At 36.7% G+C, this 21,133-nt stretch overlaps 1 protein-coding gene across 5 annotated transcripts in view; it reads left to right on the plus strand.

Annotated features, from left to right (window-relative positions):
• LOC117227501 (glutamate receptor ionotropic, kainate 2) overlaps positions 1-21,133 on the plus strand; it is a 259,682-nt gene that overhangs the window by 217,619 nt on the left and 20,930 nt on the right. For 4 of the 5 annotated variants that reach the window (XM_076526764.1, XM_076526765.1, XM_076526766.1 and 1 more), the window contains 2 exons: positions 7,825-8,124; positions 17,531-17,629. In XM_076526764.1, coding sequence (XP_076382879.1) covers positions 7,825-8,124; positions 17,531-17,629 — 399 coding nt within the window. The remainder of the gene's footprint in view (positions 1-7,824; positions 8,125-17,530; positions 17,630-21,133) is intronic. The other variant, XM_076526767.1, reaches the window with a different exon arrangement.

Raw genomic sequence — 21,133 nt, forward strand, 5'->3', positions numbered from 1 at the left:
CTGGAACTTTGAAGTTCTGGAGCTTGTAACATCGACAATTTAGCAAGAGGAGGTACGATTATTCGAGCCTCGCGGATCGTTTTTGTAGTCGCCGATTGTCAACGACTATAAAAACAAGCTGCGAGAGTAATAATCGTATCGAATAATCGTATCTCCTCTTCCCAAATTGTCCATTACTTTTTACAAGCTGAAGGACAATTCGAGAGTATTTACTGCATTCATACTTCACAAGCAGTCATGAAGTGATGATGATAAGGAAAACGTGTATACAGTTTCAATTAAAAAATAATAATGCAATAAGAGCACAAATAAATATTGCAAAAATTTATATTTGCTGAAACACAATTTGTATGTTTACATAACACTTTAACATTACTTTAACATAAAGTTATACCAGTGAATGAAAATTTGTTAGTTGGATCTAAATTTTACAGATCTGTTACATAGATCTAGATCTAGACTAGTCTATATTATATTACAGATTTTCTCACTATTTGGTTTAAATTGCACACATTTGTAACACAAATATATATATATATAAATATATATATATATATATATATATATATATATATATATATATATATAAAAACGTATTTATGACTGGACTTGTATATGTAATATTAATACTACATTCATTTAATACTATATAACTACATAATAATATTATGTAATATTAATAATTTAATACTACATAATATTTATACTACATTCGAATGGCCTTCAATGTAGGGTACTGGAGCCAATTACTGTGCTGTTGTAACAAATGCTATGCGTTTGGTTTATTTTCAGGCATAATTGATTTTATAATATTAAAAAATGAACAAAATAAAAGAATATAAAAACTTAATGTGACTTATTCGATAAGTATGAAGTTTCTTATACCCGAAAACAAAACGAATGCACAACAATTGATCACCTCATAGTAATCGGCTTCACTAACTTGCTAGATCATTTATCGGAAGCTGAGTAGGAAAATTATGAATTTGTAAGTTCGTTTGTTTCTCGTGAATTATTCACGCTAATTTGATACGAAAGTAAACCTTTGTTGTCGACAATGTTTTATGCTGTAGAAACGTGTAAATAATTTCAATACCATCAGTTTCCAAATGAATAGGTCAAACGTAAACTCTTTGTCTGAATCGAATAGGATGAGCACCCCTAGCATCGAGCACATAAGGTTTTTCTCGAATAAACAAAAGAAATATATATTGTTCTATTTAAATATTTGTTGCTTTAATTACAAGTCAACGCTCTTAGAAACCAAACTGTAGTAACAAAACAACCAAAATTGTCACAACACTTAAATTAAATTAACATTAATTTATAAGTTACATTTTAGTTACTTTTAAGTTACTTTTACTTACTACATTAATTTATAAGTTATTAAATTAAAGAAATGTGGACTGGCACTTAATATCAGACATTGCAAGCGTATCTAAATTATTGCATGATAATTTTACGATAAATCCCGACAATCGCATATACAGTGCTCGGAATAATCAATCAAATAATTTCGTTCCACAAAATTTTGGTGATATACAAGACCTAGCTACGGTGTAGATAATTAACGTTAAAATAACAATAACTCGAACAGAAATAATGTCTTCAAGCTGAAATTTTTACTATGATCTGTGATATTAAAGAAAATTGTGTATTGTTGGAAATTTATTGGAAATTTAAGTTTGGAAAATTGGAAAATTAATTTGTACATAATTTGATCGTATGCAAAAAATACTATAGAAATATATTTTTGCAAAATTTTATTTAGAAAGTTAAAAAAAAAATGCCCCCTTAAAAAGAATATTAACAAAATTCATAAATAGAATTAATTAGTCCGCGCCATTTGAGTGTTTATAGTAATAGCTAGATATTCTAACTATTATAATAATGTCTGTGGACCCAGTTGAATAAGATGATGTGAAAAAACAATGATAAAAGCGAAAGAGACGCCAGAAATGTGTACGAATTATCCAGAAAGTTCACAAAATAGCGAATAATTAAAGCGATTCCAGAGCGAGAGTTTCTACGATTCAAATATAGTTTTCAATCACAAATTGATTAAAGTGAAATGAGAAAACGACATAATATCAGTAGGAAGAGCCATGGAGTCACAATTGAAAGGCACGCCGCCTAGGGTCAGCGGAACAGCAGCACGCATCGGAAAATGCATACCATGCATCGAAACCGAACCTCCGCCATAATTTCCGTTCCAATTTCAATACGCCGATCGTCCTGAATATAAATACCGCCCGAGCGAAGAATGGCAGCTGTCCCTTGAGATGGAAGACCGTCTATATTAAAAACAGCTCGCACGATTAATCTCGACGCGACTCAGCATTGCGCGAACGCGATCTCGCGTCTGACACTTTGTGCGTAATATTTCAAAGCTCGGCGAAATGTGACGAACGCGGAGGAGCCCGCGACAGGCTGGCGGCATGGTGTGGCATGGGTGCACTATGCCGCGCCGTGGCACGAAGTTCCGATGAATTTTAAATTACGCGTCAAACGAGGCAAATCGAGCGGACTCGAAGTAGCTCGCGCATTAAACCAGTAAGCCGAAGCTAATGAGCACGATCAAAGGCTGAACTTGAGCTAACGACTTTCGAACGGCTTCCTTTGCTTCTCCCTTTTCGGCGAGCAGCGGAAAAATATCACCGACCGCGACACAGTCGATAAATTAAACAAATGACACCATCGCCGCGATCAAGTGCGATCAAAATTGGATTTCGTTTCGGTAACATCGAACAGATTGGAGAACGCTTTGTGTGGTCTACGTGATTTGCAACATTGATTTTTGCACGTTCAAGTCCCGTTCGTTGCGGAATCCTTACGAATTTTGTTCCGACGCGGAACAAGACGAATACAACGCTGTATTCTCTCTTATTCAGCATTAATACAGCGATAACATCAACTGTACGATTATTCCGACAACACCTGGTCGCGCTCCGAACGCAGGTAGCGCGAGTTATGTCACGTCATAAGGTCCGTCATTCATCTGTTGAGTATGTCGACCGATTAGCGGGTCTAAAATATTGCAACGTTGTTTATAATTCTAAAATCATGAAATATAATATCGTTATAAATTCTTCTTAACATCAGTTACGATGCTTTGGAGAGACCAATTATTGTGTCTCTGATTTGTTTTAGGGCACAATTTACTTTATATTTATCGAGTAAGATATATTAAAGTGTTTTATTAAAAACTAGACGAATTAAAAGAATAATTGATTACCACACAACTGGCGCTACTACCTTTGTACTATAAAACCACTATAAAACGCGAACGAAACGAACCGAACTTGCGGAATGTTTGGATATTCGAGTATCGGCGTAATTTGAACCAGAGGACTCGCTTCTCGAAACGATCCGAGAACTCAAATAACCGAGCAGCTTGGATGGAACCGAATAATTCGAAGGAAACTGAACAATTTCAAAGAAATCGCACGGTTCGAAATAATCCAAACGGTTCGAAAGAAAGCGACCGGCTCGTTGAAAGCGTCACTTAACATTACCAGGTCCCATGTGACAATTAACGCGCCGTTCATTATGAAAGTACACATCCGCAATTTCAAAAAGTCATTACAGTACGCGTTTTATTGCGCATTCCATCGCTTCATGCAGCACATTTTACTTTGCCAGTTGTGTCATTTGTATAGACACTCTTTTTGCAAATTACTGCGATCGTTACTAAATCGCTTACCTGACAATTATTAATGCTTTGTAGCCTTGTAAAACCAGTCGAATAAAAATTTACTTGGACTCGTTTTAAGCGTGAAGCCTCTATTGTTATTTTTCTTAGTGATTAGTTTTCAATAACACTCTACACACTGTTTCAAGAATGGTTGAAATCGACATTGATTTGAAGATTAAAGTATCTTATTTACGACAACCCTAATAGCATATTCATTTTTAGGCATATTCATTGTTGAAGTGAGAAGAAATGTCAAAGTCGAAGAACAATGTGTATACTTAAGAATATTTATACAGCTGAATAAACATTATGGTGCGAACGAAGAAGATTCGGTAAATTGAAAAAGCCGGAATGCAAATTGGTCCTTGAAAAATGATTACGGTGGAGACGACAATTTGCACGCTTTAAAATTGATCATAGCTTTTATGAAGCACTGCGTGCAATGTAATGGTAACGTCCCTTATATTTTGAATGCTTCAGCATTTACGTGCGGTCTTGTCTTCGAAATCCGTATTTGCGACTTTCCAATCCTTGGGACATCGTAGATTTATAAAGAAATTCCTATATCGTACAATATAAAAATACCTCAATACCCTACCAGCTTCTTTCCACTTTCTATATGTCGTGCTTCCTCGAATCCTCCCCTGGAATATGTTTTCGTCCTCACTGAACCAAGAAACGCGTAACTTTTCCTTTCCAGATTTTTACCTCCACGAAATTGCTTGTTATAAATGCAATAGATTCGACTTGAACTCTTAAATTTGTTGTATTTATCACGTTGCGCTGGATTTTCGATACCGCGGTGCTCTCCAGGAAACAAGGCAGTGTAGAAATTGCTACGTTACATCGATACTTGTCCTACCTCTGTTGCCTTTTTATCTTAACGTTATCCAATAACAGCGTTTGCTTTTATTTTAAATAATATCTCAAGTACTGTATCCGATTGTAACGAATGCGTTCATTCTCTGAACTTTCTTTCTTTCTTTCTTTCTTTCTTTCTTTCTTTCTTTCTTTCTTTCTTTCTTTCTTTCTTTTTTTCTTTTTTTCTTCCTTTCTTTCTTTCTTTCTTTCTTTCTTTCTTTCTTTCTTTCTTTCTTTCTTTCTTTCTTTCTTTCTTTCTTTCTTTCTTTCTTTCTTTCTTTCTTTCTTTCTTTCTTTCTTTCTTTCTTTCTTTCTTTCTTTCTTTCTTTCTTTCTTTCTTTCTTTCTTTCTTTCTTTCTTTCTTTCTTTCTTTCTTTCTTTCTTTCTTTCTTTCTTTCTTTCTTTCTTTCTTTCTTTCTTTCTTTCTTTCTTTCTTTCTTTCTTTCTTTCTTTCTTTCTTTCTTTCTTTCTTTCTTTCTTTCTTTCTTTCTTTCTTTCTTTCTTTCTTTCTTTCTTTCTTTCTTTCTTTCTTTCTTTCTTTCTTTCTTTCTTTCTTTCTTTCTTTCTTTCTTTCTTTCTTTCTTTCTTTCTTTCTTTCTTTCTTTCTTTCTTTCTTTCTTTCTTTCTTCCTTCCTTTCTAAGCTACAGAAAATAATGCTGGAGATTCTTTAAAATTCCAGGTAATTTACAATAAACAATTCTAAATGCAGCGAGCCGGTGTTACATTTCCGCGAGATCAGCGAGTTATTCCACTCGCACACCTCTACGGCTTATTAACTAATTATGTGATGATACACTGTGTTGCAACTCCCACGAGGGCACTGCTTACGCGCATGCGACCATAATTCGCAATGCGTATTACAAACTAATTAACACGGACATTTTTCTCGCAACATTCTGTCCAGCGTGAACATTATAGCGCTGCGAGCGCAATTGATAAAGCAGAAACATCGTATAATTGATACGAATTATGTTGTCTCGTATCGTGATTCGCTTTGCAAATATTTTAGCACGGTAAATATTTAATGGGATGACCGCTCGGATACGATTGCGAAAGTTATTAAAAATTTAACAAACCAGAAGATCCATTTTCCGTCCACTTTCGAACGACACGCGAACATATTACTGAAGTTTTTTAATTTAACATGAGCGGAACAGCGACGCAGCATGCTAGTGGCCTCGAAAGCGAAATTTTGCGGATTTAAATACAATTTGGCGGACGTTCCCTATGCGATTTCGCGAGACAGGAACTGGGACATAATACCAAACTATTGCGCTGCTGTACATATTGGACCATAGACTATTCCAGAATAGTTTCATAGATCCAGGTTACACGGATAGCGAAGGCAGTTCTGCGTCGTTTAACATTACCAGGTCCCATGTGACAATTAACGCGCCGTTCATTATGAAAGTACACATCCGCAATTTCAAAAAGTCATTACAGTACGCGTTTTATTGCGCATTCCATCGCTTCATGCAGCACATTTTACTTTGCCAGTTGTGTCATTTGTATAGACACTCTTTTTGCAAATTACTGCGATCGTTACTAAATCGCTTACCTGACAATTATTAATGCTTTGTAGCCTTGTAAAACCAGTCGAATAAAAATTTACTTGGACTCGTTTTAAGCGTGAAGCCTCTATTGTTATTTTTCTTAGTGATTAGTTTTCAATAACACTCTACACACTGTTTCAAGAATGGTTGAAATTGACATTGATTTGAACATTAAAGTATCTTCTTTACGACAACCCTAATAGTTTGATGTACGATTGTTTATTCACTGTTTTGTTCAGGTTATTTAATTTTGTATTTAACTGTGCTGGGACCATAATCACTCTTGTACGAGACACTGCATTATGATGCCAAAGCATTCTCAAAGGAAAGAATACACAGCATAAAACATTGTCTACAACAAAGGTTTACTTTCGTATCAAATTAGCGTGAATAATTCACGAGAAACAAACGAACTTACAAATTCATAATTTTAATTTTGTATTTAACTGTGCTGGGACCATAATCACTCTTGTACGAGACACTGCATTATGATGCCAAAGCTTTCTCAAAGGAAAGAAACATTTAAATAAACAAAGTAGTTTGGTTTTTCGAAATAGGCTAGAGTTCACATACAGTGTATCCCAAAAATGTCTCGGAATCTGAAAATGGGGGTTCCTGAGGTCATTTGAAGTAACTTTATCCTTAGCGGAAATGCAATCCGCGGCTTCGTTTACAAGTTATTAACGAAAAAACAGTGACCAATGAGAAGCGAGCTCGGCCGGCTCGCGCCAGCTGATCTCGCAGAAGGAAAGACAAATAAGAATATTTGTCAGTCTTTTTCGTTAATAATTCGTAAACAAAACCGCGGATTGCATTTTCGCTAAGGAAAATGTTACTTCAAATGGTAAGTACATGTTTTTTCAACCTTTTTACCTAAGGCTGGAACGAAAATTTAAACACTGCACCTTTATAGACCTCAGTAAAGACAGCAAAAATCGCAATTTTTCACGACTTTTGATCAATATCTGTAAGAAATCTCGAGATTTTGACATCTTTCAAAGCCTGTAGCTTGAGCTGCGTTAACCGATTGCGATGAAACTTAGATAAAAGGGTAAAAGAAAGCATGATCTTTAAATCTTTTATAATTCCAACTAATTTCGATTATTCCAAAAATCTTTCAAACATTGTCTAATAAACTATTTAATCTAATATCTCAAAAGAATTAAATTTAGTTTAATTTGAAGAAGTTATTATATATATTTCGATTATTCCACAAATCTTTCAAACATTGTCTAATAAACTATTTAATCTAATATCTCAAAAGAATTAAATTTAGTTTAATTTTAAGAAGTTATTATATATATTTCGATTATTCCACAAATCTTTCAAACATTGTCTAATAAACTATTTAATCTAATATCTCAAAAGAATTAAATTTAGTTTAATTTTAAGAAGTCATTATATATATTTCGATTATACCAAAAATCTTTCAAACATTGTCTAATAAACTATTTAATCTAATATCTCAAAAGAATTAAATTTAGTTTAATTTTAAGAAGTTATTACGATTTAAAAGGTGTTCGAATACATTCATGACTCACTGTATGTTGTTGTACAATTTTCTTTTACAACAAAGAATGCAGATTTATTACTATAACACTCTTTCTTGATTAATTTATATTATTGATTTAACGCCTGCCAACGAATTGAAACCGATAACATTACTATTATGTATGCAATTAAACAGTGATAAAAATTGGAACGTATACTTTTAGATGCTAGCTGATGTTGTTGGGTCAATGAAGTGGGGAACATTCGCAGCTGTTTATCAAAACAACGCCGGTCTTTCGCGAATCCAACAAGCTCTGTCACTTAAACGGAACAAGGACACTGTGGTCACGATAAGGAAGATCGGCGATGGGCCAGATTACCGACCTGTTCTAAAGGAGATTCGAGCTATGTCCATCAGCAACGTGATCGTCGACGTCGAGCCGAATAACATCATGGACGTGCTCTATCAGGCGAAAGAAGTCAAACTGCTGGCTGATTACTGCAATTTCTTCATTACGTATCTGGTATGCTCGGTTCACGTAAATATTACTTAATCTTATAATAATTCGTAGAAGCCCTTCTCTGGTTTTTTTACAGACATGCCTCGGCACGTTCCTAATTAATCAGTTAGCTGTGTTTGATGAGTATACTCGTCATGGAGAAGTGGCAGTATTTTGCATTCTGACGAGTATTCTCGTCGTGCGTAAAAAGTAGCTACCATTGGCTATCTGAATTGTAATTTTAATGAAAACAAAAACATATTCTCAAGTTTCAAGATGTTTAGAATATTTTAAGGCCAATCCTATATATATACACGAGGGTGTTTACATTGTTATAAAAATAAGATTAGAAAAGAATCGCGATATTGGTGTTCGACATGCCATTATCTATCATTCCGTGTCAGTCTACAACAGCAATTTGAATTTTTTATTTTTATAAGTATTTGATTTTTCCTGCGTTTTTCGTGTATTATATATATATATATAAATTAATATTAATCTCTTATTAAATTTCTAGTAATAACTTATTGAGTATAGATGTTACTCTATTCCTTAAAATTGGAATAAAATTCTAATCTCTTGCCATCAATATTTAAGCATTCGAGTCAATTTAGGCACGCAATAGACATCAATTTTCTTTCCCTTCTAAGAAATTATTGCAATCGAAAAGTTTCCAGTCGCAGTAATTGCGATGAAAATGGTATGTCATGGGGTTAAGTGAATAAAATTGTTAATTTTATCAAATAAAACCGTCTTTTTGATCCTATATTATAACAGTGACACTTGCTCTGTGTTTGACGAGTGTACTCGTCATCGCTCGATTCTCGCGACACATACAGGTGTGCGCTCAGAAAAGGAGGCATCACAGCTAACTGGTTGAAGGAAACTCGATGACCCGAGCAAGACGTTACAAATTAATCAAAATTTGAAATATAATTTGTCTGAATATTTCATAGCCTCATCTTCCTTTCCCCGAGCCTCACTTCCGTACCTGGTTAAAGTTCAAGTGCGGTTCATCGAATTATTCGTTTAAAGTAACCCCAGTGCATAGATCTCCGATGAACCGCGTTCCGTAGTCGAAGCAATTAATCGTATTTGCATATATAAGATGCTTCGTTTTCGGTGCAGCATTCGAATTTTATTATTAACCCTTTCGCTACGGCGGTTCAGTCCGCCGTAGCGCCCCTCCTGAACGGAACCACCCGCCGAAATTGTGCACATTGCGCGTGGATAGTGTATTTGAGAAGAAAAGGGATTTTTCTTTAAAACGATATAGTTATAATTTCTGCATAAGATATAAAGTTATTTAATAGGTAAAAAAAGTTTCATTAACAATGGAAAAAGTGAAGAAATAATATATAATATACAGTAATAAAATAAAACATAATATTCATAATACAAAACATAATACATAATAATTAGTCCTAAAGTTAGTACTTTCGATTTTCTATCCCTTTATGACATGTAACACAATAATAATGGGAAATGCAGGTAGAACAAATATAACTTGAATGGTGTGTCGTTTATTTCGGACTGTCGTTTGTTTGTTTCGTCAAAAGATTCACGCAATAGTAACAAGAGGCGGTGCAGACCAAAAATTAGGTCGCGATTTTACCAGCATGTCGGATATATCCGGCGTTCGTCCCCAGAGGGCGATCATGTGGATGTCGGATATATCCGGCGTTCGGCTCCGCGAGTGTTCATATGGATGACGGATATATCCGTCGTTCGGAGCGAAAGGGTTAAAGAGGATGTTGCAAATTCGTTCGGAGATCGTTAATTTCCAAACATATTACAAAGCAAATGTAAACATACTAGCTGTTTATATCTCTTACCCGACACAAATCGAACGTAATATGCACCGGTGTATTTATTCTGACCCGATTAAATGCCGGTATCCTTGAATCAATATTCAAGAGAAGAAATTCGAGAGAATATTTCGTCTTCAGCTTTTTGTAGATACTAGACTGGAATCACTTTCTGAAATTCTGCAACAAAAAAGTTACTGCACGTTATAACGCAATGTGCATCGATTTAAACAAGGTACTCGAAGAAAATGGTCCATTGAATATTTCAAAAGAAACTCTTAATTACGACGTATTCCAAACGGTTAACACGTTCCGTGCCGAGCTTTTTTTACTCGAATCTTCACACTTTGATATTTGACTAAAACTTGATGTATTACGTGCAATTATTAATTCTCGTACACATAACAACGTAACAAAAACTTATCAACGCCCATTCTTGCGGTGGAAATTGATTCTTCGGTTCTAAATTTCTTGTAAACAATTTGTTCGGTTCACTAAGTAAACATGCAAGCGTGTACCATCGATGGTACACGTGGCACGGAACGTGTTAATCATCAAACCGAAGAATAAAAAGATCTAAATTGGACTTCGAAAATTTGCAATTTTATTTACTTCTCATCGAAAATCAATTACGTTCACAGCAACGTGTTCGAGGAAATAACATCTCATATTTGTTGGCGTAACTTTTAACTAGGGGTATTCCGCTGAATTTAAGTTTCCGCCGAAATTGATCTATAAAACGAGATACGAAATACGCAAACACGTCAGACGGCGAAGTATTAATAAAACAGGCTGCGTTACGCTCGCCATTTTGTTCGCCCACTGTTTGTTGCTCTGACGCAACTAAAAGTAGATTCTCCGTGTCCCGCGGACCTAGTTTTCCATAACGGGCGGCTTATTTAGCGAAATTTACCCGCCTCCGTTTAATGCAGATCCCGTGTTGAAAGCAACAAAATTCAGGCAACGCTGGATTATTTATGAATTTGACGCTGAGAAACGTCTCGCGAGCTACTCCTTACATCGCGCGAGTGTGTGGATTTCACGATGTGCGTTCATTTTTCAGCGAAATTTTAAGAACGTTGCGCCGTCGAAGGATTTATTGTTTCCCGGAATGCACACCGAAACACGTTGGCAACAAGTTGCACGCCATTCTTGTTCCTCGTCGCTTTGAAGATTCCTGAATTTTAGAAATTAGGGAGACCAACCGAGTGAAAATATTCAAATCTGTTTCGTAATTCGACTGCGAATCTTTATGGAGAAATTCCAATTTTCTTATTATATTTAATCCAAACCAGAATGAGGAATACGCTCGATTTACTGACTACAGAATATCTTACAACGGAAATATAACAGAAACTCCATGAACGTTCGTTAATAAATTTGTTTTCTTGTATTTTAGATAAATTTGAACACAATAAGTGCGTCATGTCGATTCATGAGATACACCATACAATTTGCTAAAAATTAAGAAGCTGCACGAGGAACTATACCTTTGACCTGATTATTAACCCTTTCGCTACGGCGGTTCAGTCCGCCGTAGCGCCCCTCCTGAACGGAACCACCCGCCGAAATTGTGCACATTGCGCGTGGATAGTGTATTTGGGAAGAAAAGGGATTTTTCTTTAAAACAATATAGTTATAATTTCTGCATAAGGTATAAAGTTATTTAATAGGTAAAAAAAGTTTCATTAACAATGGAAAAAGTGAAGAAATAATATATAATATACAGTAATAAAATAAAACATAATATTCATAATACACAAAACATAATACATAATAATTAGTCCTAAAGTTAGTACTTTCGATTTTCTATCCCTTTATGACATGTAACACAATAATAATGGGAAATGCAGGTAGAACAAATATAACTTGAATGGTGTGTCGTTTATTTCGGACTGTCGTTTGTTTGTTTCGTCAAAAGATTCACGCAATAGTAACAAGAGGCGGTGCAGTCCAAAAATTAGGTCGCGATTTTACCAGCATGTCGGATATATCCGGCGTTCGTCCCCAGAGGGCGATCACGTGGATGTCGGATATATCCGTCGTTCGGAGCGAAAGGGTTAATCACAAATATAAATTCGCTTCGACTAATTAGCAGCGTTATGTCAGAGAAATGCGATGATCGCAAGGGTTAAGGAAGGAAATCACGTTCGACCGATCGAGTAATTGTATTCGTTACAATGCTTCCGACATTTTATCATTAATAAGGCCGAGGTCAGGTTCGCAACGCCGAAGCAACTCCATTAGCCGTTAGAATTGCCAGGCTTTTTACTAAACGTTCCCGTGAATTACGGCAAGTAATTGTTTTCAACGATACGCCGCGCCGACCAGTGTCGTCGTGCGTTCCGATGTTCGGACTCCGTACACAGCTTCGTCCACCTACGCCCTCGGAATCCGCTTTTTATGACGCATTACTGGCGAACAGGTAACAATGCCTCCATAAATAACAACGGTGGCGGTGCACCGCGGGTCTTCGGCCGAGGCGAATAATTTTTTATTTTTTCTTCTCTGCAAAAAGAAGCGAAACAATAGGTCTACTTACGCAACCTCGAGGAATTTATCCCTTATCGCATCCGACTAAAATCTTCCTAAAACAATAGGTCGGACTGTGAATGTGTAAGCGCGACAAAACCATTTGCTGCATCGATCGTCGAAAGAACGATTTCTTTCGTAGCTTTATAAAGTTGATAAGATCGCAACAGTATTTATACGTGTTAATGTTCCAGGTTCCATGTTTACTATACAGTAAAATGTTGCTAATTTTTTTCCGAATTTTCCTTCAGCTTTTCAAACGAAAATGGACAATTTCGAAGAAGGAGATGCGATTATTCAAGCCTTGCACTTTTGTTTTTATAATTGTTGACAACCGGCAACTATAAAAACGTGCCGCGAGATTCGAATAATCGTATCTGCTCTTACCAAATGGTCCATTTTTGTTTACAAGCTGAAGTAAAATTGAAGAGAATTTACTCTACAGGCTGTCCACCGGTAAAATCGCCAAGCTTTAGATATGTATTTAGGATGATAAAGCAAACAAATAGTAGAAGAAATAAAATAAAACAATTAAAAGAACAAATAGCAATTAACGATCGGTGAGTACGAAAATGAAGAGTATTACGAAGGAGAGGAAAACAATAGAAGAATGTGCATCAACAATACATGAATTAAATAAATATTTGATTGGTAAGGACTATCAACCATCTGAAAGAAGCAGAAATAGCTAATCGTTGATACATTATACCTGATCATAAATACACCAAATCTGCACTCTACTGATCCATCTTCATTGCACGTTTATCCACCTGAAAGGAACAGTACAAGAACAATATTTTATGAACCGACAAAGTGACGATGCAAATGAGCCAGGTGCAGCTTTCAACAGAGTTGCTTTCAAAATTAAACGTGGAAGTTTACAATGATATATTATGACGACATTATGGACGATGTATTCACCATCCCGTATTATAAAGCTAAAGCTTTTTTGAAGGCCGATAGAGATGAAATATTAAACAATATCCTATAATAAAATCTATGCACAATAAAAATTCAATTAAAACTTTATTTCCTACAATAAAATTTTAAAAAAATTTAAATTATTAATTAATTTAACTTAAATTTAATCATTACTATAAAAACAATCTTTAATTAAATATATTAATATTAATATTAAACAATATTTTATAATAAAATCTATATACAATAAAAATTCAATTAAAAATTTATATCCTATAATAAAATTTTAAAAAAATTTAATTTATTAATTAATTTAATTTAGATATAAATATTACTATAAAATAACCTTGAGTGGTGAGGGCAATAAATTGTGCTAGAACGATGCTGTGAAGCTCTAAATGAGCCATACAATTTTTGTCTTATAAGACGAAATCGGGAATTCGAGTTCGCGTATAATGAAGGAACAATTCGTATTGAGTTTATTAACTCGTTGCTCGAATATGGTTTCGTTTCTAAACAAGCAGAACGGAAGCCGAAGACAAGTAATAGTGGTTCGACATGTTTTGTCGCTCGTAAAACGTAGAAACGATTGGATTAATATTAACGGTTTCGTTTTTTATTTTCCTGTGGATTTAATGTCTCGCATCGACTGCGAGATCATTAGCTTTTCAATATTCCGCCAACAATAATTCAAATCCAGAAGTAACGGATTCATTGCTGCCGTGATTTATAAACAAAATTGTTATTAATTAACGTAAATACATGTCGATTTACTTGTCCCATTAGCATCTGCCATTTATTATTGATTTCATTCGTTTGTAATATGATAAATATTGTATATGTTCAAATTTCGGTCAGTTAGTGACAATTGTTTCCCCTTAATAATCCGGGAATTAATTTTGCAATCGCCTGTTCAGTTGATTAGATTATTACACACATCAACGATAGATTTATAGAATCTATTATTTTACACATATTTTTAAGTGCGCGTAATTTATTTTGCTCATGTGTTAGCGACTCAATACATACATCTTTCATATCCAACGATCCAATATAGTCGAAAAACCAACACCAGGAAATCTAATATTAAAATATACTATATTATACTATAAAATATACTATTAATACTATTTTTTATTATTACTATTTATCGTTAATTCCTGCCTCAAGACCAAGGAATGGACTTGCTTTACAATTTCCAAATGCTCAAGCCACACACGTTCTTCCATTATTCACACACATAGAATTTATTTTGCCTTTCTTTCTTTATTCTCCACGCTTTTCGCTCACTTTCTTTAATTTATTCTCTACTTTCGCTAAGCAGCCCACTATTTTCTCGTCTTTCCTTCCGCACGGTAACTTCTCTATAGTACAGCATACGTAGGCTTTTCACATCGGAATCATTCCCAGCATAATTCTCCAAATCGGAAAACACGAGACAAATTTCTTTCTTCGACTAAATGATTCTTCCAGAAAAAAACATACAAAGCATTATTAACCTCTTACCGATTATGCTTGCGTGTGTCAGGGACACGGTAAATCACCAAAAAAGAACCATGTAAACTCTAACAAATCCAAAACTACGTTTCGTTTTCTATGCATGCGAAAGAACTACAACAGGGGAATCGAATGACGCGAATTGTCTTTCGACGATCGAGTGAAAACAAGTTTGAAATTCGATTTACAGGACTGGCATTTGAGCGTTAAAGGGTTAATCTTTATTCATACACGCGCTTCATATTTTAGAAATTTGCATGCGGTGCGAATGCATGAAGAATCCGCTTCCTACGTGGCGCAAGGTTTGAACGTCAACCTTCAAAAAAAAAAAAAATAGCGAGGAAACTCGTTCGCACGGTTTCTCGTCGGTTGCACACAGTTTCCGAAATCTGTTTCCCCTCTTTTAAAAACTGTCACGTTGTAACGGCTAGCCCAGGGAGCTCTTTGATCGCGGCCGGTAGTCCGGATGAAGTTGTTTGAACGCTCCTCTGCCGGTTCGCAAATAACGAAATTTGTCCGTGTACACGCCGACGCGATGCGACACGACGTTGACGGGGGAAAGGCGTACCTGAAGAATTCGTGAGAAATTTCACGATGTATCTATATTTGTCCCGGCTGTCAAGAATTTCGAGGAAGGCGCCTCGTTGAACGCTGCCACTCGGCTCACGAGTCAAGGTGAGACATGGGGCGGACCCACGTCAACGTCAATGTTCACGGCGACCTGATGCCGCGATTTCGATAACCTTAAACCGCCTCCCGCTCTCGCCAATCGACTTTTACCCTCGGCAAACACGTTTTAATTGCGGCCGATATGCAGGCACCGGAGTGACACACGAACAAACCGATCATCGAACCAAACTCACTCGTCAGAATTGAGGATCAAGATATCGATGTACACATGTGCTCCATTGTTCTGATCGTGTTTCATCGGTGGACTGCGGATTTTACGCGTTTATGAAAAAAAAGAATGGATAGGGCGGATACAGAACAATAAAGACATCTAAAAAATTGCAAGTGATGTTATGTTCCCTCAACTCGTTATAATTACCGACAAGGGAGATCAATATGTATGTAGCTCCTGTATTTTTTGAAATTAATTGTATTAGTAACATAAAATGAAAAAGTAAGGCTTAAATATATAATTTTAGTTGTTATACATTTTTTTTCGTTTTTTTTTTGTACGGAAACCGACCACTGTGCATCGCAAACAATTTTCTGGTAAGCGAAAATAACGTACAAGTAAATAAAAATAGCCTGCTAATTGGAACGAATTATCCGTGACTTCTGGAATTACTTGACTTCTTCTCTTTTTTCATTTTTTTTACAAATAATTTCATAAAACTATGCCGAAAGCATTGTTTTGAAAATTGTTATACCAAAGTAGTTTTGCCATAAACGCAATACAAACAAGTATAATGAAAAAAAAATCAAATAAACCGTAAAACAAGAAGAAAAAGCAGAAAAAAAGTATAATTTGTACTTTCTTCGTCCATTTCTCCATCTCGTTGACCCATAAACGCAATACAAACAAGTATAATGAAAAAAAAATCAAATAAACCGTAAAACAAGAAGAAAAAACAGAAAAAAAATATAATTTGTACTTTCTTCGTCCATTTCTCCATCTCGTTGACCCATAAACGCAATACAAACAAGTATAATGAAAAAAAATCAAATAAACAAGTAAAACAAGAAGAAAGAACAGAAAAAAAGAACATAATTTGTACTTTCATCGTCCATTTCTCCATCTCGTTGACCCAGGGTAACGGTAAAATAGAATTGTCTAAAAAGTACAATATAAAGTATGGTAGTTTCACAAATCTGAGATACTAATCTAAACTACAAGTAACCGAAAATTTTTGCAGTTCGAATTCTCCCTCAATCAGAAACGTAACCAGGAGTATTTAAAAAACCTCTAGAAATACCCCAAATAAGAGAAGTACAAAAGCTCGTATCGTTCACGTGAACGTGATTTATTACTGGTACATAAGAATCGCTGAGGCCCAGACTCTAATTCGCCGCACGCCAGGTTCAAGAAGCAGTCGGTGTAACTCACATAACTGTGGCAAGCAAGTTCGCGACGTTGCTAACGGGCGGGCCGTTGTTCCAAGAAAATTGCAAGCTTCCGATGAAAACAAAAGCGGAAAAGCGACGGTCGCGCGGAGTTTCCCGATACTTCGAAGAACGAAATACTTCCTGGACGAAGAACAAATGAAAGAAAAACGATTTCTCGGTCGGCAGCGGCGCAAGCAAACTTCCATGATACGTCTCGTTTCCATTTGCAAATGTGTTTCTTATCGTTACCTTCTGTTCGCCGAGGTTGCGCGAGTTCCGAACTTATTTCCTGGTTGTTGCAACGAAACAACAGGAAACGCCATTTCAAACGTTCCTCCGCCTTTTCCGCATTCCTGCTCGTGCGTGCGTGTATACGCGTGCGTGCGTATGCATATGAGTGTGGCTGTGTGTGTGTGTGTGTGTGTGTGTGTGTGTGTGTGTGTGCGACGCATATAAAGTGACGTATCGCTTTTCCGGAGATCACTCTAGTTCCGAGAAACTAACCGTCCGAAATAGATGAAAAGCGGTGGGACGAGTTTGGCGCCGATGCCAGACAATGTCTCACCCCGACTGGCAATCGATAATTTTTAGAAATAATAGATCTCTCGTTTTGCCGGCAGGACTCCACCAAGCTGCCGTTGTCCGATGTACGGAATCGCACCATAGCTAACATCACGGGGCTCAGCCTGAGAGAGAACGACGTGGACGGAATTAATTGGGTAATTAAAGTGAGGTTTAATCGGCCGTGTTTTTTCAGGACAGGAATTCAAACGAATTCAGGAATTAAATATTCATGGGGAAGGAGAAGAATGGATTATCCTGTTCTTTTTGTTCTGTTTCATTTGTGCAAGTAACGCAGGGGCTCGGAAAACATTCATTTTGCTTTTAACGGAAAACGATTTTCTGTATCAGCAGTTATTATTTATATTATTATTCGAAGCAGAAAGAAAATTTAGATCGAACTAAAAGAAATTTCATTCATTGCTATAATTTAATGTTAAAGTGTTATGTAAGCATACAAATATTTTCTTTCTGTGTAAATATGAATTTTTACAATATTTATTTATACTCTTACTGCATCAATATTTTTTCGTTATAACAGTGTACATGTTTTCCTTATCATAATCGCTTCATGACTGCTTCTGAAGTGATAATAAATGACAACAAGAGGAATATTTTCAATTGAAGATTTCTGAAAAAAATGTCGTTTTTGAAAAGAATAACCGATTTACAGGATATGTACCATGTGTTTTTTGATTCTTATTAATAGTACAAATAAAACGCGTGTAGTCTGTGATATTAATATAAACGAAGTATATATTCAGGATGTTTCGCATTTTTCCGTCCATACTTCGACAGTGAGTTCTACAGAAAAGATATGACTAAAATATAATATAACAAAAAGTCCAGGAATGTATTGTTGAGAATTTATGAGAAAAATACAAAACATGATTTAAACGCTGTTAAATACAGGGTGACCCAAAAATGTCTCGCAATTCGGAAATGGGAGGATCCCGTGGTCGTTTGAAGTATCTTTTTCCTCAGCGAAAATGCAAACCGCAGCTTTGTTTACGAGTTATTAACGAGAAACAGTGACCAATGAAATGCGGAATTGAGACATTTTTGGGACACCCTGTATATCTATAGTTCTCGCGCAATAAGAAGACACCATTGTGTTTACATTCCCCACCTTACTATCTGCCCCAACGCCGCAATTATCGGTTGCTATTGACCGCCGTCGATCTTCGTCACCGCTTCCGGCCAATAACGACCGATAACTGCGGCAGTGAGGCAGCTAGTAAGAGAGGGACTGTAAACACGAAGGTGCCACCTTGTCGCGCGAGAACTGTATATCTCCATTTCAAAGTGACGCTCGACCTTGTTGACACAAATTTTACATCAACGAATTATCGAATCTATTGTTGATTTCAGTCGGTTGCGACTTTGTCAAATCTCTTCGCAGGCGATGTTGATTTTTGTAATGAATTCGTCTTTTGTACGTTAGCCTTATCACATCTTTTACACTTCTTATTTTTGTCTTAACTTCTCAACAAAGCATTTATAGATTCATTTTAATAGAATATTTTAGCTTTATTTTTCCTTGCAGAACACATTTCCGAGGTATTCATGGAAAAATACGGGACACCCTATATATGTATATACAGAGTGTCCCGAAAATGTCTCGCAATCCGGAAATGGGAGGTTCCTGAGGTCATTCGAAGCAACCTTTTCCTTTGCGAAAATTTTCTCCGAGACTTCGTTTACGAGTTATTGACGAAAAACACTGACCAATAAGAGGCGAGCTCGGCTGGCACGCGGCTGCACGGAGCCAAGTTACGCTCATTGGTTCGGCCGTCTCGCGCCAAATGATTTCGCCTCTGATTGGTCACTGTTTTTCGTTAATAACTCGTAAACGAAGCCGCGGATTGCATTTTCGCTAAGGAAAAAGTTGCTTCAAATGACCTCAGGAATTCCCTACTTTCGGATTGCGAGACATTTTTGGGACACCCTGTATATATCAAAGTTACATATGAACATAGAAGTTACATATAAGCGTTCAGAGGTCATTTTACTTATCATACGAGATATATTATTGGTAAGCAGCTAAAAAAGAGCGAGGATTATAAGATCGTCCTTTCGTAAACTAACCGGACGTAATTCCGTGAGAGTCGTGAGCGTAAAAGTGATTGGCTTCGATCGTATATTAATCAAAATGTACGTTGACTAATACAACTTCTTGAAACGCAAACGTATCATGTAATCGCGATACTGTTCATGTTTCCGAACAATCGATTTTGCAAATGCAATCTGATACCCGCGCGAAAGCTTCAATGGAACAGAATAAAGACTGCATTACGCTATCCCGTAGTTTGGATTTAAGCCAATTTATCTCCATTTGGCGCGCGACGACTCGGGGACGCGTAGTGAAATGCATAAAAATTCCTTTTTAATAAACTCACACCGTCGGCCGTCCCCGAAGGGATTACCGTGGAGAAAGCTCATTGAATTGATAAGTGCGGACCTTCGGTGGTAGCTTTCTCAGCGAAGCCTTGGAATTGAAGAATATCAGGAAGACACAGCTGAAACGATTCCTCGTCGTTCGTCTGACAAGCAGCCCTAGCGAAATACTATTTTCCCATCGGCCTCGACCAATTCCACCGCCTCGTCTCCCAACGACATTGTCTCGCGACGCAACGCGCGATGTTTCCGCGTCGGTGTGTTTTAATCATGACCTTTTTGCCGTATGCATAATAAAGTCGTTTACGGCGTCAGTCGCGAAAGAATTGTCTAAATGCGCGCCGCTTCAGCCGTTCGGGGTAATTTCTTCATTAACTCCGCGGCATAATGGAGCACCGCGCTGGGTTCCGAGGATGCAACGAGTAAAACCGCTCACCCTCTCTCCCTCTCGCTCTCTCTCTCTCTCTCTCTCTCTCTCTCTCTCTCTCTCGTCGGGAAATCCACCCGCGACACAGTACTTATGAGCAGCTGACGGGTTGCCTTAATTTTCGTTTCATTAGGCTCCGCCGATTCCCTTTGTATCGCGGACATACGCGACGAACGAAGAGGGCGCAGACACACCCTCTTGCCATCCCCGCCTCTTCCTTGCCCCTTTCTCGCCCGTACGCAAACGCAACCCCCGAGTAAAACAATTAAGCCTGTTGTTTTATAATTTTGCAAGAATGGACCGGCTTAATGTTTCATTTCTCGTTTCCGCGTCGCTGGTGCCGAGGAAAAGCTTGCTTGCTTTCCGAGAAGCTTGTTCCGTAACGCGTTACCGTTGCTTTCTGTGATTTCCTTTGAGTGTTACACACTGTTGCTTCGGGGTATGTGCACAATTCCCTAATTGCAATTCCCTAAAAATTAGTGGTTAATACGTTATGCATACGACAACAACATTCATCATCGAGTTAGGAAATTTTTACCAATAAATTACGTAAACGTCGCACCAATAGTAAGATATCTATACAATTCAATCGAACTTGCGTTGCTGTTGTAAATCTAATTTTCAGTTATTCTGTATACTTTTAGTGAAAAATTCGAACGAAAATTCATATTTTTACGGGTGCAATCCACATTTAACAAAACGATTATTTGGCGAAAGACAGAAATACGTCGACGTCTAGCGATAACACTATCGCGAGGGTAAAAATGTAAGCAATCTTTACAAATTTGCGTGTTTGCACGCTATAATCCCAAACAAACATATCAGTAGCAATTCAAGC

This window comes from Megalopta genalis, chromosome 16, assembly GCF_051020955.1.
Source record: "Megalopta genalis isolate 19385.01 chromosome 16, iyMegGena1_principal, whole genome shotgun sequence".
Lineage (NCBI taxonomy): Eukaryota > Metazoa > Arthropoda > Insecta > Hymenoptera > Halictidae > Megalopta > Megalopta genalis.